Below are 23,609 nucleotides of genomic sequence, written 5' to 3'. Positions count from 1 at the left end.
TTGCATCAAACCAAACTGAAATTATTTACAAAAAACAGTTTTATAGAATGATGGGATGAACTATAGAAGAATTATTTTACAATGAACATATATTGATCATAAACATACTATAAAAAATATATCAAACATTATATAACAATTTGTGTTGAATGGACATCCTGATTTGACTAAAATTCTTTGAGACAAAATAAATACTATCTTAATTACATCACATAATTTGTGATATGGTGGAACATACAAAAACTGCATTTCCCAAAGTGCATTATCATTATACAATTAGTTGTGAGAACACCTGAAATTGGACCGACTTTAGTCTTATACATCAGGCTTTTGTAAGGCCGACAAATCACGTGTGACAAGTCGGTTTGACTAATCACATGACAAGTCTGTTCAACTAATCGCATAATGAGACTGCAGCTTTAGGGAATAGGATCTGGTTTAATTTCTTTTTTTTTACACACCTGTTGGTGAGAACACCACACATTATTTTTGATAACACCTACAGTAGTTGTTTACACACGTACGTGTGTTAGCAATTTCAAGACATACAACTGGCTGCTCCTAGGTGATGACCAGGTCACCAATGCCATATGTCCAATAAAAAAAAAAAAGCACTGTGGAAATAGATTACATTGTGAGTATAGTTAACCTGGCAATCGTGTCTCTGTGATGTGCAAGTCCTCTACAAGTGCAACAGCTGTAAATAGCTTTTAGTCGAAAAAGATGTTAAAATTTGCTTAAAATCTGGGGTTTTTTTTAGGATAGGTAAGAAATGGAATAATATATTCGTGTCCGTTAGATACCATTTATCTCACAACTCATTTAAAAATGTATCAAACTCGCTTTCGCTTCTTAGATACATTTTAAAACAACTCGTTTCAAGATAAATGGTATCTAACGGCCACTCATTTATTATTCTCTATGTGCATAATGTCTTGTGATAATTCATCTCAAGAAGTATTAAACTGATCCAGTGAATAATGCAGTTGGTTAGCTCCAGCATTCACAGATGAGGAAGAACAGTACCGGTAGGTCCTATAAAAATAGATACCACTTTGCAAATGAAAATTCATTACAATGAACAATGTAATTAGATAAACTGTACCTGATCATTGGCTCAATTGATCTATTTGAGTATAACCAATAACTAAAAATAAATGTTTTCATGTATCATTAAGTACCTCGTACAATATGAGGTTGTCTTTTGTGTTAAGTTCTTTAGAGCTTTCTTGATACATAAATGTCTGATGGAATGCTACATACTAGTGGAATGATACAAACTAGTGAAATGCTATGTACATACATGTACTAGTGAAATGATACATATTAAACAAATGCTGTATGCCAACAATAATTCCACTATTTTTATATTCCAAACCAGATTTCTAGTAAACATAACTTTGATCCAGTAACCCCACAAAAAATACAATAAATATTTTCAATGCATCCATTCTTGCAATATTACTCAACTAGAACAAGTAATTAGTGGAATGCTATATACCAAAAGAATGCTACATACTAACAATAGTTCCCATTATTTTGAGATTCACTTGTAACCAGATTTCTAGTTCACATTACTTGCAATGGCACTTTTCTTAAGAAAAAAAAAAACATCCCCAAAACAAAAACAGTCAGTATTTTCAGTGCATCCATTCCTTCAATATTCTCGAGCTGGCTTAACAAATATCCAGAAAACACATAACTAATATCATTGCAATAAAGAACAGTGAAAGTCCCAGCACCAGTGCACAACATCATTTCAGTATATGTCGTCTGACTGTCTCAACTAAGGTCACTAGGAACCAATCGGAAACCATGACCAGTCGGTTTGACTTAGTTTTTCAGTAAGTCCGTGCAGCCACACCTAACACTTGCCCAGCACCAAGGCCAGGAGAGACATCCTCACATACATTCCGTTTTCAGTAAGTCCGTGCAGCCACACCTAACACTTGCCCAGCACCAAGGCCAGGAGAGACATCCTCACATACATTCCGTTTTCAGTAAGTCCGTGCAGCCACACCTAACACTTGCCCAGCACCAAGGCCAGGAGAGACATCCTCACATACATTCCGTTTTCAGTAAGTCCGAGCAGTAACACCACCTAACACTTGCCCAGCACCAAGGCCAGGAGAGACATCCTCACATACATTCCGTTTTCAGTAAGTCCGTGCAGCCACACCTAACACTTGCCCAGCACCAAGGCCAGGAGAGACATCCTCACATACATTCCGTTTTCAGTAAGTCCGTGCAGCCACACCTAACACTTGCCCAGCACCAAGGCCAGGAGAGACATCCTCACATACATTCCGTTTTCAGTAAGTCCGTGCAGCCACACCTAACACTTGCCCAGCACCAAGGCCAGGAGAGACATCCTCACATACATTCCGTTTTCAGTAAGTCCGTGCAGCCACACCTAACACTTGCCCAGCACCAAGGCCAGGAGAGACATCCTCACATACATTCCGTTTTCAGTAAGTCCGTGCAGCCACACCTAACACTTGCCCAGCACCAAGGCCAGGAGAGACATCCTCACATACATTCCGTTTTCAGTAAGTCCGTGCAGCCACACCTAACACTTGCCCAGCACCAAGGCCAGGAGAGACATCCTCACATACATTCCGTTTTCAGTAAGTCCGTGCAGCCACACCTAACACTTGCCCAGCACCAAGGCCAGGAGAGACATCCTCACATACATTCCGTTTTCAGTAAGTCCGTGCAGCCACACCTAACACTTGCCCAGCACCAAGGCCAGGAGAGACATCCTCACATACATTCCGTTTTCAGTAAGTCCGTGCAGCCACACCTAACACTTGCCCAGCACCAAGGCCAGGAGAGACATCCTCACATACATTCCGTTTTCAGTAAGTCCGTGCAGCCACACCTAACACTTGCCCAGCACCAAGGCCAGGAGAGACATCCTCACATACATTCCGTTTTCAGTAAGTCCGTGCAGCCACACCTAACACTTGCCCAGCACCAAGGCCAGGAGAGACATCCTCACATACATTCCGTTTTCAGTAAGTCCGTGCAGCCACACCTAACACTTGCCCAGCACCAAGGCCAGGAGAGACATCCTCACATACATTCCGTTTTCAGTAAGTCCGTGCAGCCACACCTAACACTTGCCCAGCACCAAGGCCAGGAGAGACATCCTCACATACATTCCGTTTTCAGTAAGTCCGTGCAGCCACACCTAACACTTGCCCAGCACCAAGGCCAGGAGAGACATCCTCACATACATTCCGTTTTCAGTAAGTCCGTGCAGCCACACCTAACACTTGCCCAGCACCAAGGCCAGGAGAGACATCCTCACATACATTCCATTTTCAGTAAGTCCGTGCAGCCACACCTAACACTTGCCCAGCACCAAGGCCAGGAGAGACATCCTCACATACATTCCATTTTCAGTAAGTCCGTGCAGCCACATCAGCTAACACTTGCCCAGCACCAAGGCCAGAAGCGACATTCTCATATACATTCCGTTTTCAGTAAGTCCGAGCAGTAACACCACCTAACACTTGCCCAGCACCAAGGCCAGGAGAGACATCCTCACATACATTCCATTTTCGGCCTGCCGGAAATACGCCGCCCGAGGATCAGAGTCAAAGCTGGAGCTGTAAATAAGTGATACAGTCAAGTAAAGTAAAATCACCAAATTAGTATGAACATACATTTACACTTTCATTTCTGAGAAATGCAAAACACTGCAGCCTTTGTTGGAATAAAACATGCATCTAATTTTGAAAACAATATTTTATTAAATATTGTCATTTTAATAATAAAAAAATTATTGTTCTTGCTTTCTTTTAATAAAATGAATATTGGATTCTTTCAACTTTGTCAGTTTAAAGATGTTAGTTAGATGATAAAATCAACTGAACTTTGCCTATTTTTAATAAGTTGAAATGCTATTGAGTGGGTTATATTAATGCATTGAGTTAAATGATAGTTGCTATCAACCACTGCAATTGCCTACAGCACTTTTTACCTTAGACCATATTCAGGGGGTTTTCAATGACATTTCTTGTTTTGCCGTGGACATTTACTTAATTGCAGGTGTTGTGCTATATAGACAATAAGCAGGCCAAATACTTTCTAAGCTATCTTAGCACTACGATATCAAACTTATAGATGCCAACCATTACGAATTTGGCGGAATCATTATGAATTTAAATAATAGATTACGCTATTATGAAAGTCTTTTTAGAAATTCCGATTTTTACAAAGAAAAGTGTAATTTCGTGTATTTGGTGTCGGATCGTATTTTGGAAGGCACAAATGTTGTTAGCACCGGAGAAATGGAACTTTTTCCCCTCTTCACCATCAACAATCGTAGATTGGTTTCCTGCCTTGTTCTTTAAACTTATGGATTCTGAATTTTGAGCATAGTAAGCGTGGCGATATAGAATAAACCAGTCTAGCAATCGGTCTTCCGAATAGCCCCGATGTTTGCCGATTGGGTACGGCCTTGAACTTTACTTTACCAAAATGTTGAAAAACATGCTCCTGAGCCGCCATCACTGATAACATTCCCATTTCTTTGGGGGGGGGGATTCCGATTTTACACGGCCTGGATTCCTATGACACTCCAACTAGGGTTGGCATCTATGCAAACTGTCGTAGGCTAGAACGTCACTACCACAATGGTTTTATGACTTCGTGGAATTTTGGAGTCCTGATTGTGTTCTACAGCGCTTCTCATTTAGGCTGGTGAATATCGTACCTGATTTCAAAGACTCGTGGGAGAGGATGCATGACAACCATCTTCTTCTTTGCCTTCGTCATCAGCTCTGGGGTCACGACAAACTGGCCACAGGCCTAACACAAACAAAATACAGCTGTATTCATTTTTGTTTTGATGTAAAAGAAACAAAGTAAAATATAGCTAGACATATTTGAAAGATAAAATCTTATTTTGTTTAACGATGCCACTAAAGCACATTGTTTGATTAAGCAATGGCTATTTGGTAATTCTGACAGGTAGTTTTCAGATGAAATCTGCTACATTTTTCCATTAGTTGCAGGGGATCTTTGCCAAAAATGTTTAAATGCTGGTTTTAGTGACCGCATATTCATGAATCACTACCTTATGTTAAAAGACCACCTAATACCAACCTTTTCATATTCATGAATCACTACCTTATGTTAAAAGACCACCTAATACCAACCTTTTCATGTTCATGAATCACTACCGTATGTTAAAAGACCACCCAATTACAACCTTTTCATATTCATGAATCACTACCTTATGTTAAAAGACCACCTAATACCAACCTTTTCATATTCATGAATCACTACCTTATGTTAAAAAACCACCTAATACCAACCTTTTCATATTCATGAATCACTACCTTATGTTAAAAGACCACCTAATACCAACCTTTTCATATTCATGAATCACTACCTTATGTTAAAAGACCACCTAATACCAACCTTTTCATGTTCATGAATCACTACCTTATGTTAAAAGACCACCCAATTACAACCTTTTCATATTCATGAATCACTACCTTATGTTAAAAGACCACCTAATACCAACCTTTTCATATTCATGAATCACTACCTTATGTTAAAAAACCACCTAATACCAACCTTTTCATATTCATCCAAGGAAGAAAATCTTTCCTTCTGAATTCGAGTCATATACAAGACGTCAGTCTCAGGAACCGCCTCCTCCAGGGTAGAAAACTGCTTCTGAAAATAAAAACAGAAAATCATGCCAATAATTACTGAGAAGTTTCAATCAACTTATATGATAGGCATTTAAAAATAAAAGCCTGAACTGATTTTAAAAAGCTGAAGCCTCTGTACCATGCCTATATAAAGGTCACTGTTTTAGCATTTCATGCAGATCAAATCCAGTCTGCAGTAAACTTTGTGAAAATTATTTTACACAAAAAAGCTGAAATCATATAACACGCTAAAAAATCACATCCCTGCAACAATGATTTTGAAATGTAAATGGTTTTCAAAGAAAATTGCACCTGAAGTCCAGTTAATGTGAACATGACTGCACATGTACAGAATCTACCAGGGCCTCGTTTTACAAAGCGATCTTACATGCTTAACTACCTAATGCACTTAAGTTGATCGTAACACTAAGATCATTTCATAAAATGGAACCTAGTTCGCTTCCTCTTGCTTAGTCTGATGCAATTACACTACAGGCAAAACAAAACAAACAATCTGAAATTTGTTCCTATTTTGCCGTGTATTTTTTGTATTTTAGTGGAATTTTGCAATTTCACTGCCTTTAATGAAATTATTGCTAAAATGAGCAACGAAATGTAAGAAGAAAATCAATAAATATTTCAAAAGATACGTACTTGTGGGATCCCTCGTGAGGCCACCAGCTCTTTAACATTGTCAGGCATTCCGAGGGAATCTGGCGACACGTAGCGCAGGTTGACCCGGTACAGGGTCAGGAGGCGGGCCAGCGAGTGAACTGTACGGCCATTCTTCAGGTCTCCTACCATGGTTATCTGAAAACACTCTCGCAAATGGATTACTGTACACAATTTGACATCGTTGAAGTGTATTTTTAAGTCGCTAATAAATATTTTACATTATGATTATGGAAAAGTCATGCATGGAAACACACCCGAAATCGCATTAATGGAAAGCTGCCATAACACTAAAAAAAATATTCCATAATCTCTTGAAGTAATTTACTGTATTTGACAAACATTTGCCTTCCAGCCTTCTTGTTTCTGGTGGTAATTACAGAAGAATAGATTGTTAATTGAGAAAAATTAAACAGATACAAAACTACTTCGATTACATAATCAACACTCGGGTAAAGACAGTTTGTACTGGACCAAAAACCTCCTTAGCAGTTTAGTAAATCTTTGTATGATAACCATTAACCTAATTAGAAAATGTGATCAAACAAAATTAACAAAATACATTTGAAAATACATTCCCAATATCAAATTACAATTTAACAAGGTAAATGTGCCAAACACAGATTGTAGAAAACTTAGGATGTTTTCTCTTTTATAGATACATCACCTGTCCTCAAACTAGTGCATATTCCCCTAAGGATAGTAGTCTGAGAAATATGCATTTGTTTTGACGACAGGTGAAGTTGAAAAGAAATAACCTCGACCTCAACTAGACAAGTAAATTTTGTAAGGCAAGAGCTGTAAGACACACCGTGAGACCGTTGACTGTCCCAATCTCCTCCCGGATGGTGAACACGTCGAGTAGAGCTTGTGTGGGGTGTTCACCTGTCCCATCCCCTCCGTTTATCACCGGCTTCTGGCAGGTGTCTGCAACAGACTGCAAGACAATCACACAACATTATACTAGATGTACTACTGTATGTAGCAGAGTATAGTAATCCAGTATGTGAAGTTTCATGAAAATCAAATGAGAAATAAATTCGCTACAGTGGTGACATATTTCTATTTTTAGTATCCATGACATTGACCTTTGAAAAAGAGGTGAAATGTGAGCTCATTCAAAATATTATGATCCTATATACGAAGTTTCATAAAAATCAGATGAGAAATGAAAGCATTAAAGTGGTGATGTCATGTGTCACATATGTAAGTAACTTGTCACAAGAGGATAATAACGTTACAAACATAAACAAGAAGAATGGATACATAACTATATTGCATAACTATATCTTTTTACACTCCTAGAAAATTTAATAATTAAAATGTGTAACTTTCCAAACTCATTCCATGCTGGAATTTAAACACAGAATGACAGGTGTTTTTAGAGTCATTGGAAGCTATAATGTAAGTAATCACAACATAATATATTTAGATGAGCAATACATCATTACCATGACTGCGCCAGGTTTTGGGTGACGAATTACTATCAGATCAGAGTACGCTGACATCATTTCCACAGTATCTGCAATGAAACACAACATATTATTATATAACAGTACAAATTTCTTTTCTTAGCAAATCTCAATAAAGGACCATCGGTTTCAGCCAACAACAAAAAAACTTAAATGAAAATGTATTTAATGTAAACCAGATCAGGATTCAAGTTTTATTATTTTAGACTTAATTTATGGGTGAAAAAAATACACACACAAAATTCACTGTACTAATGAAATACTCCACAATATGGCTAACAGTTTTTTTTTTTTTTTTTAACTCCTACTACTTCTTTAGATGAGTCTGGTTTTGGTTTTAACAATATATATCTCTGATTCCAAAACTGCTTTCAGTTTTTGTATTATTTTAATTTATTTTATCCCTTTAAATAATTACCGACATTATTTTGTTAATTATTATTTTAAATTGTTTTTGTATTTACAGATCCCCTGTTTACAAGATCTCACACTCCCAGGAAGAGTGTTAGATGGTGCAGGGCTTCTAGATTATGGCAGTCCCACTCCTTTGGCTAGTGATATTCAATATTAGGCCAGTAAATAACTACTATTGCCATGCCCAATGACTAGTGAAAAAAAGATGTCAAATGCTGCATTTACGTCTATTTTGTAAATATGAATATGCTGCTCCCACCCTGACCCCCAATATTGGTGTTTTTAATCTCTTTAGAAAACATATCTGATTATTACTATTAGTAAAACTGTATTAGGTAAAGTAGGACTAGTGAATTTTTAATCATGGCTAGTAAATTTTTTAAAATCACTGATCCCATGGCTAGTGGATTTTGTAAAAATTCTACAAGCCATGTGGTATAAAAAAATAGAAAATATGACAATTTTATCATAACATTGACAGGTATTAAAGATTTATAAAAATAAAGAATCTTAAATATTAGCAGAAAAGCAAAAAGTTGAAAAAGGAATATGGCAATAATGTAATTATTATTTTGTGTACAGTATAATAGGGGAAAGAATACAACTCATACACCAAAAATATTTACATTGAAATAAAGCTATCCCTATTGTTGACATTATAATACATTATATACCTTATGCAGAAACGAACATGATTTGTTCGTTTCTGCATAAGGTATATAATGTATCAGCACATTGTGATTATGAAAAGAAACCAACCTGAGAGAGTCTCCCCCTTCGTTGCGGAGGACGTGGCCTCGGTAAAGTGTAAGACCGACCCGCCAAGTCGCTGCATGGCCGCGGTGAATGAACAGCTCGTCCGAGTGCTCGGCTCAAAAAACATGGATGCCATCACTTTACCCTGCGAGAGAATATTTCACATATTTATATATTATTATATGTGGAAAAATCTAATATTTTGCAGACTGTATATTTTAAAATACTGTTAAGCGATCACTTTACACTGCAAAAGAATATTTCACATTTTTACATATTATTTAAGTAGAAATCTGGTAGCAGACTGTGTTGTAAGATAATGATAAGTGATTATGCTTGCAAACCATCACTTAATATGGGGAATTAAAAACAGTTATGTTGCATACTTCTAAATGACCAATTAAAAGGAAGAATGTAAGATTGCAATATGTGTTTTATGGAATATAAAATACATTAATCAGCTTGATATCATACCACAATCTAATCAAATTTTCAACTAGATTTTAATTTTTTAATTTAACAAAAACCAGATGTAAAACAAGCCTTTAATTAGAATGTGGTAAAGTAAACCATCACTTAATATGATGAATAAAAAATAGCTATGTTGCATACTTCTAAATGACCAATTAAGATGCAATGTATGTTTCATGGGATTCAAAATAACAGGATATTGTAGATTATGTTCAATATCGTAACATACCACAATCTAAAACAAACTTCATAGAGATTTTTCTTTAATAAAAATATTTTTTTAAAAGATCTAAAACCAGCCTTTAGAATGTGGTCCAGTGGTCTGTCTCTCATGACGGAAACACGGAAATTGTGGGCCAGGTTGAACAGCTGGTGAAGCTAAAAAGAAAATTGTGGCATACTTCAGCATGGTAAACAACAGAGACAAGCTTTCATAATGTCTTTAATAGTGTATTGTAAAATGTGTTGTGCATGCACATCAGGATTTTTTACTGAAAATAATTTGAGAATGTATAATAAAATTAAAACAGACCATAAATGCCTGTACTATGTGATAATGTGTTTGAATGTTTTGAAATGGGACACTGCATTTTATGCATTTTGTCAAATTTAAAAAGCAGTTCTCTTACCATCATCTAACTAAAAAATAAAAAAATATATCCATTAATTTTCAAGATTTTAGGGTATGTTATTTTACCCACCATACCCTCTGGCAGAAACCCTGCACATGATCATCCCTAACAAAAATGCGAGCCTGTATGCCTATGATTTTAAATTAAAGCGACAGACTCTAGTTTTTAAACTGTATATATTGTTCACTATTAAAGCCATTTATGATCACTGAAATCAAACATTACTTATATTTTCTTGTTTAGATTATCCATTTCCGTACAGCCAATTGAAAGAGTTTCTGCTTATCCTGATGTTTTTAATATCACAAAATGCATTTTTTATATTTTTTAAAATGCAGGACCTGGTCTGGTGCTTATAAAACTTTTAGAGTCTAGACTCGAGCCTCAGAGTCTGAAACAGTAACATCATGGCAATGCCATACAAATTGCATGTGTGTGACGTCATTTAAGATTGAGTCTGGACTCTTAAAAGTTTTATAAGCACTGAAAAGTAACTGTTTATTCTTAAGGATATTTCCCTGTTTGAACAACACAGACTCTTGTCTCACTCTGTAATAATTTATTTTAAAGGAAGGGACAATTAAGGCATTTGGCCTGGTATGCATATTCAACGATATATAATGCACATTATTGTTTAATATCAACAAGTATAATCGTATAGTTAATTAATAAAACTGTTAAATGTGATGGCTATTATATATAACGGGCAGAGACATTTTGTACCATCTCAGTGAGTATGCCCTCTGGTGAGCTGGTGGTTACGTAATACTTAACACGTAACGTCAGGAATGAGCCTTAGAATGGGAGAAACACAATCTACCTGGTTTTTGCGGGATGACAAATAGTCCTACATTGCACTGTTCTGTAATAATACACATCCCAGTAAGCCAGCAATAAGTATATTCAGCACTATATATACTATTTTTGAATACAAAATAAAATACCATTGTCAAAGTGGCTACACAACAAGCCGAAATAATTAACAATGTTTTGCCCATGCATTAACCTACGCACTGAAATGATACACGGAGTGTTTTCTTAGTTAATTGGTCTATGCTGTTAGTTGCTTCTACCTGTGATTCCTGATTGGCAAGTGTGTATTTGATTGGTAACCAGACGAGCCAATTAATTGACGCTGTCTAGACACAAAAATACTTAACAGTATTGTGGAATATTACCTGTCGCCCCTAAAATGGTAATGGACATGGTTTATTACTGTAAATAGTTCTGTAAAACTATTGATTAAGTAGACTTTTTCATCTAAAACCAAAGAACTGACCAATCATGTAGTCCCAAAGAAAAGAAAATCATCACTTGGGTATCGTGGGTTGTCGTTTTTGCTCCAACGTAGCATATCAATAGGCCTAATAGTGTACATTTTTCCTTTGAATTATTTAACAGAGAAAAATACTATAACCCCATTTTGTTCTGTTAATGTAACTTGAAATATATTTGGTTAAATAGTATATTATATTATTACGTCATTTATGCTGTTTTACAAGTCGTTGATCAAAGAGAAGCACCTTGTCGAAAATTACTGCTTTTGTTTACACTGTACATACAGATGGTCAGGAGCTGACGTCACTTCGCCCCAAGCTATTCCACCGGACGTAACAAAAACGAAACAAAATGGCTGCCCCCAGTTAGCAGGAATAATCATGTTTTTTTATTAACTCTAAAATTACGCATTTTTCATTTGCTGAAGTGTCAGTATGTGTTGGTGGTCCGGGTATCCATCTTTCCAACACATAAGGCTCTTGTTTGAGTTGACCCTACCTTTAATGTGTTACAGGTTTGTAGATTGACTAAACTTAGTGTGCATTTTTCAGGGTTGAAACTAGGGTCTGCGGCTTCAAGTAATAAATTAAAAATGAAGTCCTGATTCTACATAAGATCTGGAAAGGCTCCGATCAGTTTGGTTTAAGACAAGTCTTGTAGTACCTGCTCGCGAGTGAAGTTCATCACAGACATGACGTGGTGTCCCGTTAAACCCGATATGTAGTGCGGTAATCCGATTGGCTGCATCAACTCTTTGCTGTGACTCACGCAGAAATCTGTGTCAAACACCACAACTATTTAGTGTATGAGAATCGGTACTGATCATGGTAATGATACAAATCTGTACAGTGTTGATACAAAGCATATAATATTTATTACATTACTCTGCAATATAAGAAAGATTTACATAAATTCATCCGATTAAAGAATAGAAATCTTCCTTTGCAATAATTAATGTTCCTTTGCTGAAAATCTATTATTAATATATACTCATGGAAAAATGTTCCTATCCTTATATTGCACAATGTATATGTTTAATGGTATTAATGGAAAATACAAATTATTTTCAAGAAATTATTTATTGGTCATTCATATACAGGAGATACGGTAATTGGAGACCATTGTATTTTGTGTGTAGGAACTTTTTTTTGCAAGTATACATGTACTCATAAAATTAATTTGATACTAACTGTACAAAAATTGGCAATAATATTGTTCTATTATATCTACCTGAAGTAATAAATTAAAATTTAAACATTTTTCATGAACCAACAAATTCATGGCCATCCATATATAATTAAGTTTCCGTTACATTTATGACAATATAACTGATCATATCCGATGTTAGTATATATGAGAAACTTGTCTTATTGGGTGTTAATGTTTATGAACCAAAAATAATTCAAAACAAGCATTTTGAGAGTACTGCTAAAGCAATACATGTCCCCTACCGGGCCCAACAATTTTTTGTATCTCCTAAATTCAAGAGCCATAACTCTGAAAAGTGGGTAAATCACCATGAAACTTCAACTTGATCTTGCAAAAATCCGGAAAACTAATTTTTACATCTCCTAAGTTCGAGGGCCATAACTGCATCAAAAATGGGTAAATCGCCATGAAAGTCAAACTTGATCTGTAACAGTACGTGATAAACTTATACACAAAATTTCAGCTAAATATCTAAAGGTCTTCTGAAAAAAAAGTCCGGAAAACAAATTTTCACATCTCCTATGTTTAAGGGCTATAACTCTGTCAAAAATGGGTAAATCATTATGAAAGTCAAACGTTATCTGTAGCAGTACATGATGAAACTATACATAACATTTCAGCTCAGTATCTCAAAGCCTTCTGCAAGAAACATCCGGAAAACATATGTGGGACAGACGGACGTGTGGACAGAGATGAAACCTATAGTCTCCTACAGTTGGACCGGTAGGAGACTAATAATGAACTTTTATTATATATGATTCAAATTTAATTGTAAGTATTGTCTGTTACTTCGTTTACGTTCACCGGGTATGAACCCAAAACAAATCATTCGCAAACTTATATTTGCAGATGATTTTTTGTGTGCATACCCCGATAACAGACAATCCTTAAATATTTTAATGTTACAAGCATGCATAAACATCCAAACCCACTTTTACGTTTGCATGCAGCTAGGTATTTTAAAAGAGTGAAGCTACAAATTATCATAATTAATAACTAAATAATTAGTAAAAACATATCAATTACTACATAATTAATAGTTAGTAAAATGCAAAATTAGTTAAAGAATTGTAATTACAATAATTTATTTTTATTAATGTGTAAATACTGCATTACTTTTTAATCAATGACAATTTTTAGTTATTTATTAAAAATCATCATTTTAAGTAGGAAAACAAAGTACATGTATGTTAATCAATGAATGATAAATGTTATTTTTCAAAGTATTATATAATTAAATAAAAAAGTTATACATGTTAGATCCTTTTAAGAATTATATATGCAAGTGGTATAATTTACATTTAGGCTTCACCACACTAAACAATCTATCGTTTTACTGCTTAGGTTCATTCTTTAAGCTTTTACTCATTAAATTACCAAATACAAGATTCAGGAAGTATATTTAATCAATATTTATTCTGTTGTATTTTATTTTGTCTAAAAAAAAAATTGGTGTACTTATTTTCCAAAACAATTTCACCAAATTACTAAAAGTATTTTATTGTCTCAATAAAACCGTGTATATTTTCTGTTGTGGAGAAAGTTAGTTAATATGTGAGGTTGGTGCTCAAACTATTAAAATTAATTTCTATTAATTTTTTAAACAGAAATAAAGTAAAACAACTGAAGCTGGTGACAGATTCATTTGTTGGCACTGTGGTAAACACTATGGGCCGATGTTACAAATTTTACATTTACAATCTTAAACAACTACGTTTAAAAAAAAACAGGACTTGTAAATTCAGCCCTATATGTTTGTCATATACTACTCACTGATTTATTTAGAAATCTGCACTAAATTGGTCCAGTGCAGTATATTAGTCAACCTTGATTATGATCCAAAAAAAATCCTGGCCTGACTGTGCAAAGATAACCTTTACGAGTTAGCTTTTTAACCCATATAGGGATAATGGGAAAACAAGAGATTAAATTCTATACTGGTAAGTCTGGCTGACAGACACTCAACTGAACTGTAGTGATAAAATATGACTAAGAGCTTGGCGAGTGGAACACTCAACTGAACTGTAATGATAAAATAAGGGCATGGTGAGTGGTACACTTAACTGAACTGTAATTATAAAATATGACAGAGCTTGGCGGAAGTGAATTAAAGCATGCAAACAGGATGTTAAAACTGGTGTACCTGGAATAATGTCAATGGGGTGGGCCGTAGGTGCTGCACTCGGAGAGAAGCAAAGAGAAAACACAAACATCAAGCACAATTGTTAACAGAATGAACAAATTATATTAGCAAATACTACTATGAAAAACGAATACCTAAGACAGAGACAACTGACTGCTGTAAGCTTATGTAAGACATGTTTTAACAGGGCTCGAAATAGCAGCCTGCTAAAGTAAACAGCAGTCCAATTTTTACAGTTAGCAGTGAAATAAAAATCGTAGGTCATTGTTCATGAGACAGATACGAACAATCATCTCATCTTCTATTTAGCTGAGGCTGAGCACATGATTCTGTTACATTTTAATTTTATAATGCTCTAAACATACATCTCAGATGTCCTAATTTTCCAAACAAATGATTCTGTTATATTTTAATTTTATAATGCTCTAAAATACACCTTAGATGTCCTAATTTTCCAAACAAATGATTCTGTTATATTTTAATTTTTAATGCTCTAAAATACATCTCAGATGTCCTAATTTTCCACACACTGTCACCAACCCTCCATTATTTCTTTTAGCCTGCTATTTATAACAAAAATGACAGCAGACCATATTTAACTTCCTATTAACAACTTTGGCATTATAATTAAAAAATTTAAATACTACAAGTAAAAATGTCACAGTTATACATGATTCTAATGTGATGTATAATCACTTGTACATCAAGGTGAGTTTTTGTTTCAGCTGTGAAAGATGGTATCAAAATTAAAACACAAACATTTGAAATACTACAAACAAAGATGTAATTATAGTAAAACGTGATGCTATTATTATGTGTAACGACTGGTTCTGTTCCCATTTGCGAAAAAGTATTTCCTGGAATAATTATTATGACAGAGTAAATGATTTAACTGGCAGCTGTTAGGTATAAAATATATGTTAGGTGTCATATCTGCAGCACGTTGAGGAGGACCAGCAATAGCGACCGCCTGCTAGACTGGTTTTATGTGCCTAACATTAGATAAATGTGATGTGATAGAAGATGATGGTACCAATCAAATAGTATGCAAGCACTTTGCCTCCTGAACAGAAATGAGGGTAGTCATCTATTTTTTTTTTTTTTTTTTTAATGTAGGCTTTTTTTTAGGAACGTACATGTAATAGGAGTGATGCAAAGCAATACATTTTGAATAAATGTTTTTAAAATGTGTTTTTTCTATTTTTAATATTTTTTTGACTTTGGATATTTTAACTTTTCTGGTTTGGAGCTTATAGAATGTCATCCGAGTCTGAGACTGTCATGACAACACCATACAAACTGCATGCATTTGACGTCATAAGAGATCGAGTTTGGATGCTAAAAGTTTTATAAGCACGGGCCCTAATTACCATGACAGGTAATCTCAGTTTGTGATTCACTATTTGTGGAGAATTACTGACAGCTAGGGCTACCAAGACAGCTTGATGCTTAGACCCATCATACCCAACCCGGAGCTCTACCACTTAACTACATCCCACACCAGGCTTGGAGAATTACTGACAGCTAGGGCCACCAACCCAGCTTGATGCTTAGACCCATCATACCCAACCCAGAGGTCTACCACTTAACTACATCCCACACCAGACTTGGAGAATTACTGGCAGCTAGGGCCACCAACCCAGCTTGATGCTTAGACCCATCATACCCCACCTGGAGCTCTACCACTTAACTACATCCCACACCAGACTTGGAGAATTACTGACAGCTAAGGCCACCAACCCAGCTTGATGCTTAGACCCATCATACCCAACCCAGAGGTCTACCACTTAACTACATCCTACACCAGACTTGGAGAATTACTGGCAGCTAGGGCCACCAACCCAGCTTGATGCATAGACCCATCATACCCAACCCAGATGTCTACCACTTAACTACATCCCACACCAGACTTGGAGAATTACTGACAGCTAGGGCTACCAAGACAGCTTGATGCTTAGACCCATCATACCCAACCCGGAGCTCTACCACTTAACTACATCCCACACCAGACTTGGAGAATTACTGACAGCTAAGGCCACCAACCTAGCTTGATGCTTAGACCCATCATACCCAACCCAGAGGTCTACCACTTAACTACATCCTACACCAGACTTGGAGAATTACTGGCAGCTAGGGCCACCAACCCAGCTTGATGCATAGACCCATCATACCCAACCCAGATGTCTACTACTTAACTACATCCCACACCAGACTTGGAGAATTACTGGCAGCTAGGGCCACCAACCCAGCTTGATGCATAGACCCATCATACCCAACCCAGATGTCTACCACTTAACTACATCCCACACCAGACTTGGAGAATTACTGGCAGCTAGGGCCACCAACCCAGCTTGATGCATAGACCCATCATACCCAACCCAGATGTCTACCACTTAACTACATCCCACACCAGACTTGGAGAATTACTGGCAGCTAGGGCCACCAACCCAGCTTGATGCTTAGACCTATCATACCCAACCCAGAGGTCTACCACTTAACTACATCCTACACCAGACTTGGAGAATTACTGGCAGCTAGGGCCACCAACCCAGCTTGATGCTTAGACCCATCATACCCCACCTGGAGCTCTACCACTTAACTACATCCCACACCAGACTTGGAGAATTACTGGCAGCTAGGGCTACCAAGACAGCTTGATGCATAGACCCATCATACCCAACCCAGATGTCTACCACTTAACTACATTCCACACCAGACTTGGAGAATTACTGGCAGCTAGGGCTACCAAGACAGCTTGATGCATAGACCCATCATACCCAACCCAGATGTCTACCACTTAACTACATCCCACACCAGACTTGGCCTAAAAATAATAAACTTTCTTCTTTTGTAATTTACTCCATAGTCTTGGGTTTTCTTTGTTGTTGTTTTCTGAGGGGTTTTCCTTCCTTGCTACAAGATGACTTTAATTTTAAATAGTTTGACTCACAAAAATAAATAAAAAATCTAATAAAATCAAATGCTAAAAGCTTAAGCAGAATATGCAGAAAACTTAGGTACAGAGGTCGAGTTATGTATAAAAAGAAAATACAGTGGAACCGGACTAAACCAGATTAACTTGGGATCTCAAATATGTGTTTGATTTAGAAAAGGATCTGGTATATCCAGAGTCTGTATTTTGGTCACCATTTTACAATACATTCTTATCAGGAAAAGTAGGAAATAAGAATTAGTCAAATCATTCCTGAATATATGGAAACAACCCGTACAGTAGTACAATGTGAATTCTACACACACACTAGGACATGTATAATATCTATAAGAACAACAACATGTAACTGAGGCCGTAAATTTTATCAGAACAAATGATGCAAAATTTGAAATAATGATACTGATATTATTGTGTGTATATTTTGTATATGACTTATATATGAGTATATGCATATTTTAATTACTGGGTATGTGTTGGAGCAATCAGCTGTATTCAATTATCTTACATGGACAGTATTCGGTTATGGCTTAGTAAGCCATTAAATGCATCAGTTTTTAAAAGCAATTAAATGTTACTAATGTATATAGTGATTCAATGAAAGGTATCCCTTTGTAATTGCAAGAGTAACTGACAGAATACCATTTCGAAATAACAATCAAGCCTTAACAACCTGTTGATGTAATATGTGGGCCCAGACAGCCAAAATATCTATTATTTTCACTCACTCAATAACAGGACATTATTGTGACATGTTTATTTGGCTGGAACCATTTTAAACAATATTAACTGTATTCTGGGGTTTTTTATGGTGGTGGGATTGTTTAATGAGCTTAAGCTTGTCTTAGAGCAGGAATTCAACTTGGTTTTCAGTAGTCCAGTTTTTGAAGGCTTACTGATAAAACAAAATCTATGTTTTCATAGACAAGTTCCAGTTTATTTAGGGTTATATTACATTGCCAACATAGCGAAAAAATTAAGGAAGAAGAAATTTGAATGTTTTTAACAGGAATCCAGTTTTGTCAGGATCGGGTTTAAGCAGGTTCCACTGTATTGTGTTCTACAAGCTTGAAAGCAGATATAATAGATCTCACGTCTCAAAGTTACTGCTTTATGATCAGAATGGACATGGTCTTGGCTATCTGCAAGTGACGAATACATCAAACACATTGTAGTGATATATCACAGTACATCAAACAAATTGTAGTGATATATCACAGTCTCACATCAAACACACTAGTGATATATCACAGTCTCACATCAAACACACTGTAGTGATATATCACAGTCTCACATCAAACACACTGTAGTGATATATCACAGTCTCACATCAAACACATTGTAGTGATATATCACAGTACATCAAACACATTGTAGTGATATATCAGTCTCACATCAAACACATTGTAGTGATATATCAGTCTCACATCAAACACATTGTAGTGATATATCACTCACATCAAACACATTGTAGTGATATATCAGTCTCACATCAAACACATTGTAGTGATATATCAATCTGTAGTCACGCAAATATACGAGGAACATAATTCCTTTACACCGGTGGTGAAAATTATTGTAACACCGGTTGACCTTCAAGTAGGTCAACCTTCACCTTCGTCTTTATGTTGGTGTCACATAAACCACATGGAGTTCCCCCCTGCCAAATGAAAGGTTTGAGATGGAAAAAGATCAGAATGAGTTGGTCAAGTGTTTATCTGGACAGGTAGCTAATTTGTCAGAAACCATAAACTCTTTTACTGAACGTCTCGCGTCATTAAAATTACGCCACTCTGAAAGTCGTCCAGTTTTTGATTCACACGAGCGCGTTCAACAAACTACGTTTCAACACGGCGGCGGAATAGACCATTCAACAGGCGGTTTCGTCAAACATAGGCATTTTCAATACTCAAAGGCAAGCGCCTAATAGGGTTTCAGCCCCTCTCGGCCCCACATCCGATACAGATAACTGTGCATCCGAATTGGAAAAGGAATACTTACAAGTAAAAGACTCCTTGAATAAAGTTACGTTGCCAAACTATTTAAAAGTATTCGATGGTAGACAAGGTATTTCCAAAGAATGTCAAAGTTCGTTATCAGTGATATCAAAGTGTGCACGTTACACAGAAACAGCGTTGAAACAGTTACATACACTAACAATTTCCAGTGAGGAAGAAGATTTTGCCAAACTGTTTACTATTCTCAGTGCTCAAATAAACTTTCTTCAGAGTGAGTATGCAGGTCTTTTAGTGAAGAGCAGGTTTGACGGAGAAACATCCAGTTTATTTAAATGTTTGGAGAAAAATTCGTCTCCTTTGTCTGGACAGTCCCTTGACAATTTGAAAATAGCTGCTGAGATTACAGCTGCTAGACAGCGTTTTGACAGTGCTACTCAATATCGACCCTACAGAGGCCCCTATACATACAGAGGTCGTTCTCGTGGATACTTTCCAAGACATGGTTTGGGGTTTACAAGACCTTCAGATGCTTTCGACCATTTCACAGCGCATAATCAAAGGCCGATGAGACCTCATTACCCAAATGTTGGAAATTCAGATGGTCAAGACTAGGATTCATCGTTGGTTATGTGTTTCGGTAATCTTCCAGACAAAGTAGAGTTTTGGAAAGAAATTGGTGCGAATGAAACACTTATCATTTGGTTGAAAGATGGCATAACTTTACCATTTAATAAGCCAGTTGACTATTATAAACTGAATAACAGGTGTTTTTCTCAAAAGGAACGTGATTTTCTGGATTCTGAGATTTCCAAATTACTTAACCTCAAGGTGATCGATAAAACTAATACTCACAAATGTGTTTCACCTTTACATGTTGTCCCAAAAAAGAACAAGTCTTACAGACTTATCATTGATTTAAGGCGCATAAACGCCTGCATATCAGCCCCTCATTTTCGATATGAGGACATTGAAACTGTTCTGCAAAACATTTCCACAGATGATAGTTTGGTGACTTTGGACATAAAAAATGGTTTCTACCATGTTCCTATAAATGTGAATTATAGATATTACCTCTGTTTTACATGGAATAATATCACGTACCGTTTTACTGCTTTACCATTTGGCTTGTCAATAAGTCCCTATTATTTTTGCAAACTTATTAGGTGTGTTGTAACATATCTACGTGAGAACTTGTTGCGTGTTTCTGCTTATGTTGATGATTTTATTCTAAGTAGCAAATCCATCAGTGTTGACAAAGAGTTTTTGTTAATGGTTTTGTCCCAGTTGGGATATGTTGTTAATTTTGATAAATCTGATTTGGTTCCTAGTACATCCAAGGAATATATAGGTTATATAGTCTCTACCAAAAATGTTGACAGTAATGTGTGGATATGTATTCCTAAGCCCTGTATAGGAAAACGTAAACATGACATTACTAGAGCTTTATGTAAGAAATACATTTGTGCTCGTGGCCTCACTCGTATTACAGTCTTTTAGACAGTGGTACCATTTTAGATCTGAAATGGTGGTTCGAGGCTCTGAATTCATGGAACGGAGTGACTGTCCAATACAAATCTGTGGATATCCAGGTAATAACTGATGCAAGCTCAATAGGCTGGGGTGGCCATGTGCCTTCAAATCAGTTGATTGCCCAGGGATTCTGGAACACCAGGATGGCTCATCAACCTTCAAATGTGCGAGAAATAATGGCTGTTCTTTTGACCATGCATTCCTTCCTACCATTTCTGAAAGACAAGTGTGTTCAGTTCCTATCAGACAACATAACAACAGTGGCTTATATAAATTTTCAAGGTGGTCCAAGTTCTCAAGTAACCAAGATGGCCAAGGCAATTTGGAGTTTAGCTCTCACAAACAACATTTCTATTCAAGCAAGATTTCTGGCTGGGAGAGACAATATTCAGGCAGACAAACTGAGCCGGTTAAATCCTCGACACGAATGGAAACTTCATCAAAATCTGTGGTGTTATTTAGACAGTTTATGGGGTCCACATACAATAGACCGGTTTGCTACAATGTTGAACACTCAGACTCCGATATACAACAGTCGGTTCATGGACCCATTTTCTTCAGCTAGCACAAAACAATTGGAAAGTTCACAACAATTATGTGAATCCTCCGTTCCGTCTCCTACCTCAGGTATTGAACACAATTGTGTCACAAAAAGCGACAGCAACAGTAATTGCCCCATGGTGGCCAGGACAACTTTGGGCCCAAAAACTTCGCAAGCTGTGTGTTCTGCCTCCAATTCGACTACCGCGAAACAGTGTATGGCACACACCGGTAAATTCTATGCCCGAACCGAGCAAAAACCCAAGATGGACAATTTATGCTTGGAGAATTTGTGGAGAAATCGACTGACTGATCAACAATGGTCTAATCGTGCTGCCACTCAGGTGCGTTTTCACTGGGCAGAGTCCATGTTAAATTTATATAACCGCTTGATTGGTCGTTTTAGATTGTTCTGTGATGCTAAACAAATTTCTATAGAGTTAGTTTCGCCAAGTCATTTAGCAGATTTTTTCTGTGAGGTTGCAGATGCTACAGATAGACCAGCTTCTATACTCCTGCCATTTCATGTTTATACTCTGGTTTAGGCTTGCCGACACCGATCACTCATGACATCCAGGTACTGAAATCGGCGTTAGTGAAATCAGGAACTACCTGTAATGCCATGTTTACCATTTTTTAACTTGTTCAGTAAATGGGCTTCTCAGACACTGTCTATTCAACAGATGCGTCTACGTGCAGTGACATTGTTAGCATTATGTTTCATGGCTTGTTCATCTGATTTAGCTCCAAAAGGCATTTATTTCAACCCCGTTTCACAGGAAATGGAACATTTGATTTTTTCCATGGATCAGATTGCATTTGGTGACAATAATCATTTGACAATTATATTCTTTGGTATTAAGAATGATTCAGACAGATCTGGATTTGAAGTTACTATTCCAGGTACAGATGATCCTGGCTCAGATCCTGTGGGAGCATTAAAGGCCTATATACACATCACTTCAGCTCATCGTTTAAAGAGTGAGCACAAACCTGTATTCTTGACCCTACGTAAACCATACCGTGCTATCCAGAGTGCCTGTGTTGCAAGTATCCTGCAGGATGCCATAAACTTGGCTGGCTTAAGTGGTCAGGGTTTCACACCTAGGTATTTCCGCCCTACTGGCGCCACTGCTGCAGTGCAAGGTAACACTAATTCCAAAACTGCTATGATGGTTGGTCGATGGAAGACTGACAAAGTTTTCAGAGAACGATATGTGTATCCTATAGTACAGGAATCCTATTCAGAAGATGTGCTCAGTTTTGGTGGTCTTAGTCATTAATTTTCTGTTCGTCTATAACCTGATGCTAACATGTAGGCATTGTTAAGTTGGTTACAATGTTTTTCTGTTGGTTACTCATTTGTGTACGCAGTTTCTTCACATTTTATACCTATAAGGTTGGGTATTGTTTATGTTAGTTGTTTATTCTCTCTAGTTAGGCAATAAAAATGTTTTGTTCAGTATATTTGTGGTGACGTAAGTTTTTTCATAAACTGTAGTCACGCAAATATACGAGGAACATAATTCCTTTACACCGGTGGTGAAAATTATTATAACACCGGTTGACCTTCAAGTAGGTCAACCTTCACCTTCGTCTTTATGTTGGTGTCATTGTTTTCAAATAGTTTGTTTACTTTAATTTACTTTCACTATATCTGTATTTGCTGTATAATTTAGGAAGTTATTGAGGGGGGTGCTTTCCATGTATTATGTTAAGCCAATGTCAAGATACGCAATAAAAATGTTTTGTTCAGTATATTTGTGGTGACGTAAGTTTTTTCATAAACTTACAGCTTTTTCATAAACTTACAGCAAACACATTGTAGTGATATATCAGTCTCACAGCAAACACATTGTAGTAATATATCGCAGTCTCACATCAAACACATTGTAGTGATATATCACAGTAC

At 36.5% G+C, this 23,609-nt stretch overlaps 2 protein-coding genes across 2 annotated transcripts in view; one reads left to right on the top strand and one right to left on the bottom strand.

Moving 5' to 3' along the window:
- The first annotated feature begins 1,191 nt into the window (after nt 1-1,191).
- Nucleotides 1,192-3,505, top strand: LOC121374777 (LIM domain-containing protein A-like). Its single transcript, XM_041501886.1, has 2 exons — nt 1,192-1,196; nt 2,161-3,505. Exons 1-2 carry the CDS (start codon nt 1,192-1,194, stop codon nt 3,503-3,505), a joined length of 1,350 nt encoding a protein of 449 aa, XP_041357820.1.
- The window catches only part of LOC121374889 (CAD protein-like), a 60,171-nt gene continuing 40,040 nt past the window's right edge, over nt 3,479-23,609 (bottom strand). Inside the window, 11 exon segments of the mRNA XM_041502010.1 lie at nt 3,479-3,614; nt 4,724-4,818; nt 5,593-5,694; nt 6,327-6,482; nt 7,156-7,281; nt 7,796-7,866; nt 8,990-9,131; nt 9,758-9,835; nt 12,031-12,143; nt 14,720-14,752; nt 18,764-18,811. Coding sequence (XP_041357944.1) covers nt 3,512-3,614; nt 4,724-4,818; nt 5,593-5,694; nt 6,327-6,482; nt 7,156-7,281; nt 7,796-7,866; nt 8,990-9,131; nt 9,758-9,835; nt 12,031-12,143; nt 14,720-14,752; nt 18,764-18,811 — 1,067 coding nt within the window. The 3' untranslated portion in view covers nt 3,479-3,511.

This window comes from Gigantopelta aegis, chromosome 6, assembly GCF_016097555.1.
Source record: "Gigantopelta aegis isolate Gae_Host chromosome 6, Gae_host_genome, whole genome shotgun sequence".
NCBI lineage: Eukaryota > Metazoa > Mollusca > Gastropoda > Neomphalida > Peltospiridae > Gigantopelta > Gigantopelta aegis.
The sequence above is the reverse complement of the archived record's forward strand: the minus strand, read 5'-3'. Positions and strand labels throughout refer to the sequence as shown.